The sequence below is a fragment of the Sinohyriopsis cumingii genome, chromosome 4 (genome assembly GCF_028554795.1).
Source record: "Sinohyriopsis cumingii isolate HCF-2022 chromosome 4, ASM2855479v2, whole genome shotgun sequence".
Classification (NCBI taxonomy): Eukaryota; Metazoa; Mollusca; class Bivalvia; order Unionida; family Unionidae; genus Sinohyriopsis; species Sinohyriopsis cumingii.
Genome location: NC_142964.1, coordinates 110,300,589 through 110,314,724, shown reverse-complemented (window position 1 = coordinate 110,314,724; position 14,136 = coordinate 110,300,589). Strand labels below are relative to the sequence as shown.

At 36.7% G+C, this 14,136-nt stretch overlaps 1 protein-coding gene across 10 annotated transcripts in view; it reads left to right on the top strand.

Annotated features, from left to right (window-relative positions):
• LOC149801871 (uncharacterized) overlaps positions 1-14,136 on the top strand; it is a 94,914-nt gene that overhangs the window by 15,011 nt on the left and 65,767 nt on the right. For 9 of the 10 annotated variants that reach the window (XR_016420729.1, XR_016420728.1, XM_089956245.1 and 6 more), the window contains 3 exons: positions 713-1,612; positions 5,014-5,100; positions 12,936-13,052. Coding sequence is in view for 8 of the 10 variants with exons in the window: in XM_089956245.1 (XP_089812371.1) it covers positions 713-1,612; positions 5,014-5,100; positions 12,936-13,052 (1,104 nt within the window). In the remaining 2 variants the exon portion in view is untranslated. The remainder of the gene's footprint in view (positions 1-712; positions 1,613-5,013; positions 5,101-12,935; positions 13,053-14,136) is intronic. The other variant, XM_089956248.1, reaches the window with a different exon arrangement.

The window sequence follows — 14,136 nt, the reverse complement described above, 5'->3', positions numbered from 1 at the left end:
TAATTCATAAATTTATAATTTATAACCTGATTGTTGCCTGGGGGTATCAGATACTGTCAACTTGCCGGAGTTTTGAATCAAGCAGTAGTATTTTTTTTAAATGACTAAGTTTTCTGCATTTTTTATACTCTTGGTGCTACACGTTTTTCAAATCGGTAGGGAGTTACAAACAAATGGGAGAGTGTGCAAATACTACAGTATTATAATAAGTGGTTATTATACAATAAGATGTACATTATTGATTTTTTCTTTATCACTCTATTGTTGTTTTTCACTGAAAGAATTCTTAAGATGTCTAGTTGGTCTTTAGTGAATACGACACCAAGTGATGTCATATTGATGATATCAAAATATAATGATGACTTCATTTTGACCAGTGCAGGAAGCTTTGCTTTGACAAACTGGACCTTGATAGAAAGCATCCTTGCATCCAAGTTTAAATTTTTTTATTTTATGGAAAGCAGCTATCAAACACAGACACTATTTAATAAATTAAGGAACTTTTACATATGTTCCCTGAATTTTAACAAAATTTAATGAGGATTTTGAACTGCTTTGAGATCTTTCAGTTTAGATTCTATGGCCAATTGCTATTTCATTTTCATTGTCTTTAAAGCTAAAATCATTTAGGTGAGCAATCTCAAGTTTACTTGACTCACTTGTTCAGCACTTGAGCTTTTTAATTTTAATATATAATATGTCATTTCTCTAGACTTGGAAAGAAGACTAGATGTCATTGAAGGCCAAGCTGCAAAGAGAAATGAAACAATCATGGGAATTGAGGAAACTTTGAAAATGCTGTCTGAAAAGTGGGAGGTACAGCTTCAGTTGATGAGCAATGTTTCAGCATTACCACCTGGCAATCACGGGGAACAAAACTTACACTTAGAACCCGTGAGTTCAGCAACAGAAAATTCTGTTACCATTCATCCTTCCTTGGCTTCAGCTGCAGGGCATTTTGGAGATGTAGAATTCTGTCTTGGCAAACAGGATGAACAACGTTTCTTGCGAGACATTGATTTGGGGAATGTTCCTCAGATTTGTAATGATAGAAATGTGATGACTACAGAAGATCTGAAGGTAGAAAATCACTCACTACCAACAAATAGGCTGACCCAAAATGGACAGGCACCCATTGGTCATACTCAGACAAACACAAATGAGCAAAATAGGAGAGACCATGCAAATATTTCCTCTGACCAAGCCATGCTACCCAGAGCCAGAGATAATGTTAAGAATCCAGAGAATGTTAGAAATATTGGCCATAAGAATAAAAATGTGACACGATCAAAGCAATATTTGGGCGACCAATTAAAGGGTCAATTTATAAGGGAAACAAGCAATGCCACTAACTTGGCTTTGTCCGCTCAACCCCAAGAGACTAGTAGAAGTAAAAATGAAACTGCAATGAAAACTACTGAATTAGTGACAAATGAAAATGATCCAAGACAGTTTAAAACACCATCATTGGAACTGGACAATACAGCTAGTTCTAATTCCTACACATTGAAACATGGGTCAAGAAGACATTTTCACTCCCGAAAAACCGTGTGGCTAATGGAACAACGAGAGCGCAGAAAGAAAGACCTATTACGACAGCAGAGAGAGAAAGGTACAAGTTTTGGTTTTTTTGTTTACATCATAAGTATTTCTGAATTCAGTGCGGGGCTGAGTGATTTTCTATACATGTTTGTCAATATGCTTTCCTTGAGAGATTCTCTTAAAAATTCTGTACAACATCAGAAAGAACTAAAACATTGTCAGGAGAGCTCTTACTTTTAAGTGGAATGCAGCTCAGGAGTTTTATTTTCAAAATCTTAAGGAACTTAGATTCAGCTCTATGTACTCTTGTTTAATAATGTATGCTTAACTGAAAACCCTGATCTACCCTCATATAATGTGCTGGCAGATTTGAATCAATATTTTTTTACTTGAAATCAGGCTGGCAGATTTGGATCAATGTATTTTAATTGAAATAAGACTGGCAGATTTGGGTCAATATAATTTACTTGAAATTAGGTTTTCCGATTTGGATCAATGTATTTTTATTGAAATCAGTCTGGCAGATCTGGATCAATATATTACACTTGAAATAAGGCTGGCAGATTTGAATCAGTGTTTTTGCTTGAAATCAGGATAGCAAATTTGGATCAGTGTTTTTTACTTGAAATAAGGCTGGCAGATCTGGATCAATATATTTTACTTGAAATCAGGCTGGCAAATTTGGATCAGTGTTTTTTACTTGAAATAAGGCTAACAGATATGGATCAATATATTTTACTTGAAATCATGCTGGCAAATTTGGATCAATATATTTTACCTGATATCAGGCTGGCAGATTTGGATCAATATATTTTACTTGAAGTCAGGCTGGCAGAATTGGATAAATTTAATTTACTTGTAATACGGCTGGCAGATCAGGATCAATATATTTTACTTGTAATTAGAGTGGCAGATTTGGATCAGTGTTTTTGCCTGAAATCATGCTGGCAAATTTGGATCAATATTTTTTTTTACTTGAAATTAGGCTGGCAAATTTGGATCAATATTTTTTTTTACTTGAAATCATGCTGGCAAATTTGGATCAGTATTTTTTTTTACTTGAAATCATGCTGGCAAATTTGGATCAATATTTTTTTTTACTTGAAATTAGGCTGGCAAATTTGGATAAATATTTCTTACTTGAAATCAGGCTGGCAGATTTTGATCAGTATATTTTCCTTGAAATAAGGCTGGCAGATTTGGATCTATGTTTTTGCTTGAAATAAGGCTGGCAAATTTGGATCAATGTAATTTACTTGAAATAAGGCTGGCAGATTTGGATCAATATATTTTATTTGAAATCAGGCTGGCAGATCTGGATCAATATATTATACTTGAAAAAAAGGCTGGCAGATCTGGATCAGTATATTATACTTGAAATCAGGCTGGCAGATCTGGATCAATATATTATACTTGAAATCAGGCTGGCAGATGTGGATCAATGTTTTTACTTGAAATCAGGCAGATTTGGATCATTGTTTTTACTTGAAATCAGTCTTGTAGTTTTGGATCAATGTTTTTACTTGAAATCAGGCCTGCAGATTTGTTTCAATGTTTTTCGTTGAAATCAGCCTGGTATATTTGGATCCATGTTTTTACTGGAAATCAAGCTGGCAGATTTGTTTCAGTGTTTTTCCTTGAAATTAGGCTGGCTGATTGGGATAAATGTATTTCCTTGAAATTGGACTGGAAGATTTGGATCCATGTTTTTACTTGAAATCAGGCTGACAGATTTGGATTCATGTTTTGTACTTGAAGTCAATAGAAGAATGAACAGCTTAGACCTTCATCTGCCTACAGAGCTGTCTCTGAGAACTTCCAGCACATCTTGAATCTTCAAATGCTAGCCTTGGACCCTCGGTGTTCTAAGCCTGGGCATCCTGTTGACCCTCAATAAACTAGCCCTGTAATGTGGGTGTTCTAAGACTGGGCATCTTGTTGACCCTCAATAAACTAGCCCTGTAATGTGGATGTTCTAAGACTGGGCATCCTGTTGACCCTCAATAAACTAGCCCTGTAATGTGGGTGTTCTAAGACTGGGAATCCTGTTGACCCTTAATAACTAACCCTTGAACCTTAGTGTTTAAAGGCTGTGCACCCTGTAGACCCTCAATAACAAGTCCAGGAATATCAATGTTCTAATACTTTGCATCATGTGCACTTTCAATATTTAGCCTAAGAACCTGGATGTACTAAGACTCTGCATCCTGTGGACTGTCAGTATCAAACCCTGGAGCCTTGGTTTTCTGAGACTGATTCCTATGGACCCCCAGTAAGTTGTCCTGGACTTAAATTTTTCTGAAACTGTGAATTCAGAGTAAAAACTCCTTCACTGAAAGAAACCTAATTACATAAACAGGAGTTGAATAAAGAATTTTTATAATCACAACAGTGAATAAGATAAAACAATTGGCCTTGAATGTAACAATTTACATCCATTAATGGACTCTCTTTTTTCATGTTGACCTTCAATTTTCCTATCAGAGCCTATAGTTTCTTGAGACTCAGGGTCCAGATCTCACAGTAACAAAGACCTATTGAGAGCATAGATAGAAAGCATAGATGTTATCGTCTAGAACTACAGTGCTAACACAAACACAAATGTTATTGTTGTTTGAAGTAGTTAAGTAACATTCAAAGTTGTTTCAGTTATTTTCAGCTGTAAGAGATAAAAGATGCCTTACAAAATATCTTCCACTTAATGCCATGAGTTACTGAATACATGAAAGTACTTATTATTCTGTTCCAGGTTGGTGAAAAGAGCAAGTTTGATATAGTGTAGGAATACAGCTAGGCCATTAGGTTGTGATATATTTATATGCCAAATTGAACATGTTCTTCCCCTGAAGGGGCTTTAGGTGGCTGAGTGGTCTAAGGCACTCGTCCTTACAGATCATTCAATCTTTCATCAGTGCACATAGTTTTGGGTCTCAACACAGCCAAATGGGTATGTGAGAAGGCTTGCCAGTAACTTTCTTTGGGCCGATGGTTCTTCCTGGGTTCTTCTTCTACCAAATATACTGGCCACCATGTATAGCTTACCACATAATGAAAAATGGCATTAGACTCACAAAACCAAACCAATCTTTCCCCAGCTTGGGATTAAAAAAAGAGCAGTTTTGTATTTATTACACATTCATTCACTTTTTTATGCTCCACAAATACCTTTCTATATGCAGTTTGAAAAAAAAGTCCGACCAAACTTGGGATTTATTCATAAGCCTGATTAGGTGCATCTAGGAATATCAAGTACTGCAGAAATATGGATTAAAAACCTGTATCAAATGCCAGATTAATCATCAAAATTAAATGGATTTGTAATGTAGTACAAGATCAGTGTAATGTAGTTTAAGTAATTAATGTGTGCAATTTATAATCAGATGAAAAGTATTTTTACTAAGTAAATTTTTACATCAAAGTGTGCCATTATGCTCAGTATTGTAATGGTTTGGTACATAATTCTTTTTTCAGAGGCACACAATCTTGACTTTGATGTACCAGAAAAAACAAGGAACTGTGAGATATGGTTCGACATTCTTCGGAATGAGGTTGAGCAAGGTAGAGTATTTGTTTTCCACAAACTACAATTATGCTCAGAGATCTAATATTTCATTCACCTGGCCACTAGGCCAAGTGAGCATGATCTGACCTGTTATTTATCATCCATTATCTGTTGTCTGTCATGTACTAACAATCACAGTTTTAAGCTTCTTCTTTAAGACAATCAGATTGGTACAACTAAACGTCATAGAGGACATCCTAGCATGAAGACTTTGTAAGTTTGTACAAATGATGCTGGTCCAGATATTGTAGTGATAACTAAGAAAAGAAAATTTATAATGCCACTTTCTTATTATCTGTTCAACAAAATTTGATCAAATTTGACAACACTCATTGTGGTATGAAGGCCTTTAAAATTTTCACTAATGATGGCCACCAGTACTGCAAATAGAAAAACCAATAAACAAGTTTTTCTAAGAAAATGCAAATTACTATTTGATGATGTTGACAGCATTCTTTCATGAAGGCATTTCAGAAAAACTGTTTAATCCACCTCTCAAGAACTCAAAATATAATTAGACCAAAATTGACCAGAAGCATCCTGGCTTGAATCCTTTAAAGATTGTACAAGGGATGTCAAATCTGCCTTCAAAGGTACCAGTGCCTTTGATAACATATAAGGTACCAATGCCTTTGATGACCTATAAGGTACCAGGGCCTTTGATAACGTATAAGGTACCAATGCCTTTGATAACCTATAAGGTACCAATGCCTTTGATGACCTATAAGGTACCAATGCCTTTGATGACCTATAAGGTACCAATGCCTTTGATGACCTATAAGGTACCAATGCCTTTGATGACCTATAAGGTACCAATGCCTTTGATAACCTATAAGGTACCAATGCCTTTGATGACCTATATGGTACCAATGCCTTTGATAACTTATAAGGTACCAATGCCTTTGATAACCCATAAGGTACGAGTACAATAATAAATTGATACAGTATAAAGATCTGCCAATTCAAGGAAATTTTGAAAGTACTTTTTGGTTTAGGGGCATACTAAGAAACAGTAGGTACTGTTTTCTGTCAGCTATGTTTTATGTGCTACCAGGAAACCATATTGCTTAAATTTCATCATAGCAAAAGCACATTGCCAAGTCAAAAGTGGCTTGCAACTTACATTAATGTCATAGTAGGAAAACTAATGACATTAGTAAATCTAAAGAGTCTGAGGGAATGTGTTTGAAAAAGGCCAGGAGATAGCGAAACGGGTATAATTGTGCTTGTTGGCTCAGCTCAAGTGGTAAAGTGCCTGTTGAGAGTTAGGGAGATCCTAGGTTCAAGCCCTGGTTAAAATGTGCATTTGTCCCAGTTACACATGATTTTTCTGAGAATGGTTGTTTCGATCATTGCAGTCAATATTATTCCCGAGTCCTAAAATCCTTAATCCTCAGTTACCAGTGATTTTAGAAACACAAACTATGACAGGCTCATTAAAAACAATGGTCAGGTCTGGCAGCAGTTGTCTGTCATTTTTGTCATAAATTGCAGTGAACAAGTCAAGTGCTGTGTACATTTTGATTGTAGTGTGTGCTTGACCTTTGTCCATGATTGACAATAGTGTTTTAGTGCATACCTGATTTATCTCTTGTTTGCAAGTTATAAATAGATATTTACTTGAATCTGAGTTCAAGATCTAGCCTGATTAGGACCTTAAAAGGTTCTAAAAACAAATTTGTTTAAAGATTTGATGGGAAATTGACACATTCTGGTCATTTTATTGTGTCTTAGGTTTTTATATAAAGGTTGTGATCAACAGAATTATTAAATCTCATCTTAATATGAGTCTTTTTTGAAATAATTTGTAGTTGTGTTCAGTTATAATTTGAGAGGAATTATTTATTTAAATTATTCATTGGAATTACAAAGTGTTCATTGACATTTTGGACTAAAACACTATTGTGGGATTATTGTGAATTCGTTCAAAGACATTTTGGATTATATCACTGTGATACAGCAAGACCGTTGATATGTTGGCACATTCAAGACTATTGTTACATCAGAACATTCAGGATTGGAATTCATTTGGAACAGTCAATACTTTTGGATTTGTGATATAACTTTTAAAATTATTTGGGATTTAATTCACAACACAAAGCTTGTCTTAAATTTTTATTTTATAAATTAGAGAATTAAATTATTTGTTGAATTTTACAATGCTAGTTAGTTTTTGCATTTTTCTATTACTTAGTTTAAGGCCCAAAGAGTCATAACACATAACAGTACATGATCACTACTTTTAATTTTTATTTTTGGTTTTGCTGCTTATTTTTTATTTTCTTCTTCAACTACATTACCTGATTGCAATACATTATGGGTACAGCCACTAATTTGCAAATCCAGCTGGGAGAAGCTTGTTTTTAGCAACAAAATTTTGAAAGTATTCTGCCAACCTACATGGAAGTCAGACAATACCAATCTACCCTTGGATAGAGGGATTGGTGCCAAATCCAGTCCATATTTCTGCCAGGAAGTATGCTTCTTTTTGGAGACATACAAAACTGACTTCCACTTGTGCCATTTTGCTACTTGAGTGATTCTAAGGAGTTTTCTCACACAAGGAAGCATGCTCCAGCAAGATTTATATATATATATATTTCACTCATTATCATGCATGAAGAATTCACACTATATTTGTCTTACAAAATGCCATTTAATTACCTGTCCTATGGTTATTCAATTTTTCTTAGTTTTTGACCTGTCAGGTACATGTGTTAGTAATGTAAAGTCATTCATGTTATTATTTTAGACACATGTATTTGACATTAGCATTATCTTCACAGTAAGTTCACACAACACTTGACTGGTTTCACCTGTTTATGCCATTGATTTGCTGTCTGTAATTATTGGTGTTGACACAAAGGGCAGGACAAGGAGCCTGGGATGTGAGCATTGTAATATGTTAGAGGATAACTGTTATTTGTCTTACTTGTATGGGGTGTAGATTAGATCATACCAGAGACATATACATATGATGGTAGAAATGTACAGGTGACCATCTTGGTGAAACATTAAATAGACAAGCAAGAGAGTGAGGAAATACATTTGCAAGAATCTGGACTCTGTCAGTACCACTGCAAAAATCATCTTCATGATGTGAACAGGTCTTCTCAGCAGTACCTCTAGGGCTGGTATTGCCTTGGTGATGTGACCCATTTAGACCAGTATGAACATATCAATATATCCTGATGCAGGTTCATGTCTTGGGATAGTGTGTATTATACTCTGTCTATGGACAACACCAATCCAACACAACCACGAACAATGCTGGTGTTCAGGGCCTGTTTGGGTATTAACTGTTTTCCCAACCCATCCCTGGCTTCATGAAAGAAATAGTTCCTGACATCCAGAATTGCTATTCCCAGCACTGGCTCAGATTTGGACATGCTGTATTCCTGACAGTGGCATCAACAAACAGATAGCCTCTATCAAGTACCATCTTCCCAAAAATTTTGTGGACATACACCTGACAACTTAAGTCCTGGATGATAAAGCCATTCACAGACCTTAAAAGATTTGCTTTGTGAACTTATTTCAAAGGGCCACTGATGGCAATATGCAAGGAGATAAGAATTGCTTCCATCCTATTTTTTCTTCCCATAAGTCTACATCCTGCAGAAAATGATGCCATGTTCATGTTGCCATTTTCTCTCATCTGGGTGAGTGGGGGAATATTCAAACACTTTGCTATGAAATGGGGAATACATCGCCATGATGATCCATGGGTCTTGCAAATCATTTCAGAGGGTCTCCAGATCACATTCAGTGCCCTTCCCCCATTGTCAAGGGCTTCCTTTGTTATAAATGCCATACGAGACCCATTCAGAGTTGATATTCTGCAGCAAAAGATAGACATCACCTGACAAAAAGATAATTAAAAACATAAACTCTCTGAAATTTTCCTCCAGACTTTTCTTTGTGCCAGCAGCAATTTTTGGCCATTAATAGACCTAAGTGCTCCATATTCAGAATGGACACATTTAAACTGGTGCTAAACATTCTGAATTCTGCAAAAGCACTAAGTGAATTATATTTTAGACTAAGACCTAAAATCACATGTTTCATCTCAGTTTAGCCTTGGTTTCCTTGTCAACAAAGACCAATCTGAAGTCATCCCATCCCAGCATTTTACCCACTTCATTATGGAGTTCAAAATAGATGTGAACAGGATCTGTGCCTTAAATATCTCAGGTGGTGTCATCTTTGACAAATTCATATCCAAGCCGGCCGCATCCCAGCAGACTAAATATCCTGGTGAATTAATTGTCCTGATGTAATCGCTAATTCAAAATAAAATGGTCTGTTCATCCCATAATATTCAGACGAATTTGTGCACACTGGGGCTGATCACACTTAGATCTGTTTGAGACAAGGTGGAACACAAAGTTTTCCGACTTAGTTGACTTTCCATTCCAGGACCCAAAAGCCTGGGCAATCAGACTTTTTGCATGGACTGGAAGTTTGCTTTCATCATTTTAAAAGACTACTATTCCATGATGTCAGAGAAATTTTCATAATTGTGGAAGGGAGGATAGATGCCAAAATAAAAACCTGTTATCAATTTCTGGGTTACCGTTTTAATGTTTTAGCTCTGCACGGACATTGCTTTCTAAGGCAGGTGCAGGGCTACAGCTGAATACAGTTTGCCCTATTTAGTTCTACAGATGAGAATTATGAGCAAAGTGCAAACAATATACAGCTCAGACAAAAGACGTGACCAGTCTGCATGCTGATTTTTTTTCCTCGGTGTGAATCTTTATGAGAACAAGGGAGATAATTCAACTTACCCTTTTGCCATGAAGCACCGGACATTGACACGCTTGGAAACAGCTCCAGTACCCAAGTCACCACCATAGAACTCGTCATTTTTGAAACTTCCACTACCTTGCCTCCTTCTGGTCTGACTTGATTCCTCCTACAGAATTGGACAGAGCTAACAAACAGTCAAGTTCCCTCTCATTCAGCAGACATAGGGACAGGTTACATGGATCAAATATACCATAACCTGTCCCAACTGATGATCTTAATGATATCTTCCTGACACTGATGGCCTATTTCCATTGCAACTGGCATAGGCCATATACTAGGGATCATAAAGGGACAAACATCAATATTACGGACTCAATCAGTAACAGCCAAAACTTCCAATATGTCAAACCTGACTTTTGCAGACATGTGCAGGGACCAGTCATGATACTCATTCAGCATGATACCATGAGTAGATCCTCACACCTCAAAAGATGTCGCTTTGCAATTTCTCTACACTCTGCCATGAGAAGAGCCTCTTTACTCAGCGACTGTCTTAAAGTCATGGTTTCTAATTCAGGGTGTTCTAATAGTTTAGTGAGTGATAGACCTCATCCATCTTTGTCAGGTAAGTCGTATGCATTACAGGGACTGTGGCCTTACTCCACACAACCAAGATGATGTTGCTTGTTCTACCAGTACTGTCTTCTATTATATCCTACATGAGGGCTCAGGAAGATTCTGCCTTCTGAACCCGCATTGAGGACTGTTTTCCACCCCCGGAGCTTTGTCCTTCTCTGACTCCATCAACAACATGCACCAGCGCTTCAGCATCTGTTGATCTTATGGAAAAGGGAAGGTTCTGACTTTAGTTACGTTAGCAGGCTCTTAGAGTTACATACTTTCTGGCCTGCCTTCCTCATCAGTTCATCATCTGTTCTAACATTTGTACTCCCACCAGTACTCAGAATACCTCATGTTTAATGCCTCGATGGATGAAGTAGGCTAGTAAGCCATCAAGGAGACACATTTCCTTCCCTTCCGCAACCACAGCATTGATGCAGGGATAGCATGGGGAGTCAAGAAAAGGACTGGAGGGCCACTCATAGGACACGAACCTCTAAAAGCCATCCTATCGAAGCTCCAACAATTGCATACCATGTGGATATAGCGCTGAAAGGGTTCTATTGTTCATTCCTCACCTGTTTCTTGGTCCCAGCAGCAAATGACTCTCCATATCTGGTCACTGAACTAAACACCCTCAATCCATTTATCCATGCCCCTTGGTTCCCAATGGAAACACCACAGAGCATTTTGAACAATATCCATGAGGGAGACTTTGCCATCACTATGGGTTTAGATAGTGCATACCTTCTTGTCTCTATTCATAAGGCTCTCAGGTTGTTCCTATGATTCGCCTACATCATCGTATATCAGTTCAGGGCACCCCAGCTGAGGCTCAACATTGGGCCCGGGGTCTTCCCTCGTCTGATGAATCGAGTAATGGCACATGTCTAGACCATGTCTATAGTGGCAACATCAAGTTAACTGGATAATGTCCTGCAGCAACATCAGCAAGATAGCTCTAACATGGCCCTTGTTACCAATCTGGACTTCTCATCAACAAGGAAAAATCTGACCTAGTAGCATCTCAAAATTTCATTTACCTAGGTATAGACCTCATTACACAGGTTCCATATTTTGTCTTCCTCAGGATCAGGCATTGGAACGACCCATGCTAGCACTTTCCTTTCAAGGGAGTCTATCTGCATGGGATTGCTCAATGTGGCAGTGGACATCATGGCTCTAGGTCACCTTCTACTGCATTGCTACTGAGTTTTTTTTCTGCATGAATGGAGTCCTCATATTTGCCCACTGGACCATCTTCTCAACATCTGCACCCAGTTGAGGTACCATGGGCGGCATTGGGAGAAACCTAACTTGGCTCATGGCAAGCATGCATCTATGCAGCCACCTGCTTGAGATTACAGTCAGTACAGATGCAAGTATGAAATGCTGGGGAGCCTACACACTACCATCATTTCAGGATGCCAGCGATACATGCTCTCCCCAGGAACGACATCTTCTTATCAATAATTGAGGAGAGGACAGCCATTGGGAGGATGTATGTGTATTACGATGGGATAAGTATTTTCGAAGAAACATATTTTACTAGGAACAAATGGTTTCCCTCTCGGTAACCTCGCTAATTTGATTTGGTCTGACGAATCTTTTTCTCAGACATGTATGACTTGATCACATCTGTAGCATATTTAATTAGCATACAAATCACTACAAAGCCATGTGGTTCTTTGCACAATGAACATCTTGACTAAAACTTGAAGGAATTGTTTACACGGTGGTATTAATTGATAATGGAATATAGCATTGCTTTTGTACATGAGTAAGATCACAATCATTGTTTTAATAAATGCTGGAATATTATGCCATTGAATGGTTATTGTTTTATACCTTGAGCTGACAAAGTGTATTAGGCTTCCAAACTAATTAAGTTATCTTAGCAATTAAAGCTCAAGTGTGCAGTTCAGTAATGTCTAGCTGGCAAGTGACGTATCAAGCCCAGCTGGGGCTCTTGTTTCTTTATTCATGTACTTGAACATGTTTGGTGTACAAATACTGCTTGAAGTATGTGTATATTTGGTAAATCTAGAATTCCGAAAATATGAATATACCATCAAAAATGAATTTGATATGATTTAATTTATTTATTTCATGTCAAGAATATCAGGCTTTCTTGTGATATGTGATCATTATTTAATTCTGAACCCTCTCCAAAATCTGATGAAAGAATTACACAATTTTTCATGTGTTTTATATTTAAATAATTGTGTTCATAAAATGCCCTACATTGGTCAGCTTTGGAAAAATTGAGATTTGCATGAAATAGCACAAAACCTGAATGTTTCCTTGTTAGATTCTTTTGTTTTTAAGAACTAGGCCAAATGATACACTATTTTACTTGGTGAACAAAATAATCAATTTGCTGCAGGATAAGTGATTTCAATTAAAGTTTATTATTCATTGCTAATACATACATTTCCTGATCATGATATCATTACAGTGAAGAATGAGGAAGTACTCGGAGTACATACAGTCTTCTGTTTGGACACATCGGCCAGTATGAGACAGGGTAAGGCCTGGGAACAGACTGCCAAGTTCTTTAGGGACTTCATAAGTGGTAAGACGCTGACCTCTGAATTTTTTTAGCACATTTTACCTTTAAAACTGTAATAGCCATAGAGACCAATGATAATAACTCATAAATTACTGGCAGAATTCTGATATGCATTAATTAACAGGCAATTATTGAATCTCCAGATCATTCCTAATTTCTGTTGATTACAATAAAACCTTTTTTGAGGGACCACAGACATAAGGTGTTTAAAAGAGGTCATTACACTGTACAACAAAGCCTGCAATGCATAGTTTTGCCAAATATGCATTTGTCTTGTGAAAAGTGTGCTTTAATGAAATGCATGAGACAAATTGAATTTAAAATGATTTTACTATAAATTGTAACTGCAATGAATGAAAAATGTAGTTGTGAAGTATTTTGTGAGCAAATTTTATTTCTTATTTCAATTTGTTCAGTTACTGATTGTACCGATATCCACTAGTAATAGTGTCAACACATCAATCAATTGTTGTTTTTATGTCGGCCTCAGCAAGAACAATGCTGCCTACATTAAAAGGTAAAAAATTGTCAGCCATTGTAAGGAATCTAATTAATCCTGGATTATCATGCAGATGGTCTTTTGACTAGGTCTAATTAGCAATGGCTTAAAAATGATTAATTTTGAAATTCATTCATAAAATACATCCTCGTTTCATTCTGTTTTTGTTTGTAATTTATTAGTCTGTTTTTCTTCAGATTGCATTAATTTTGTTTGCATTATTTATAATTTTTGTTTGCATTTATTCTGCACTCCTTTCATGTTCATTTTGCATTCCATTTGCATTTGTTCTTCATTTGCTATGCATTCCAGTTTTGTTTCATCACTAATGACATGTCCTGTACATACTTGATGTGCTAAGAGTTGGGTTACAAATGACGTGTGGTCTCACGAAACAGTTTCTGTAGTCTTTCAGGATGGGTTTTGATGTGATGATCTCTTCCCTGATTTGACAGCCTTGCTAAGTTTGTGAACAGTTTGACAGCCTTGCTAAGTTTGTGAACAGTTTTGATGTTTATGAAAATTTTGTGTATGTGTGTAATTTGGATTTTAACATAGCTTTAACAATTTTTCAGTCATATCGCTATG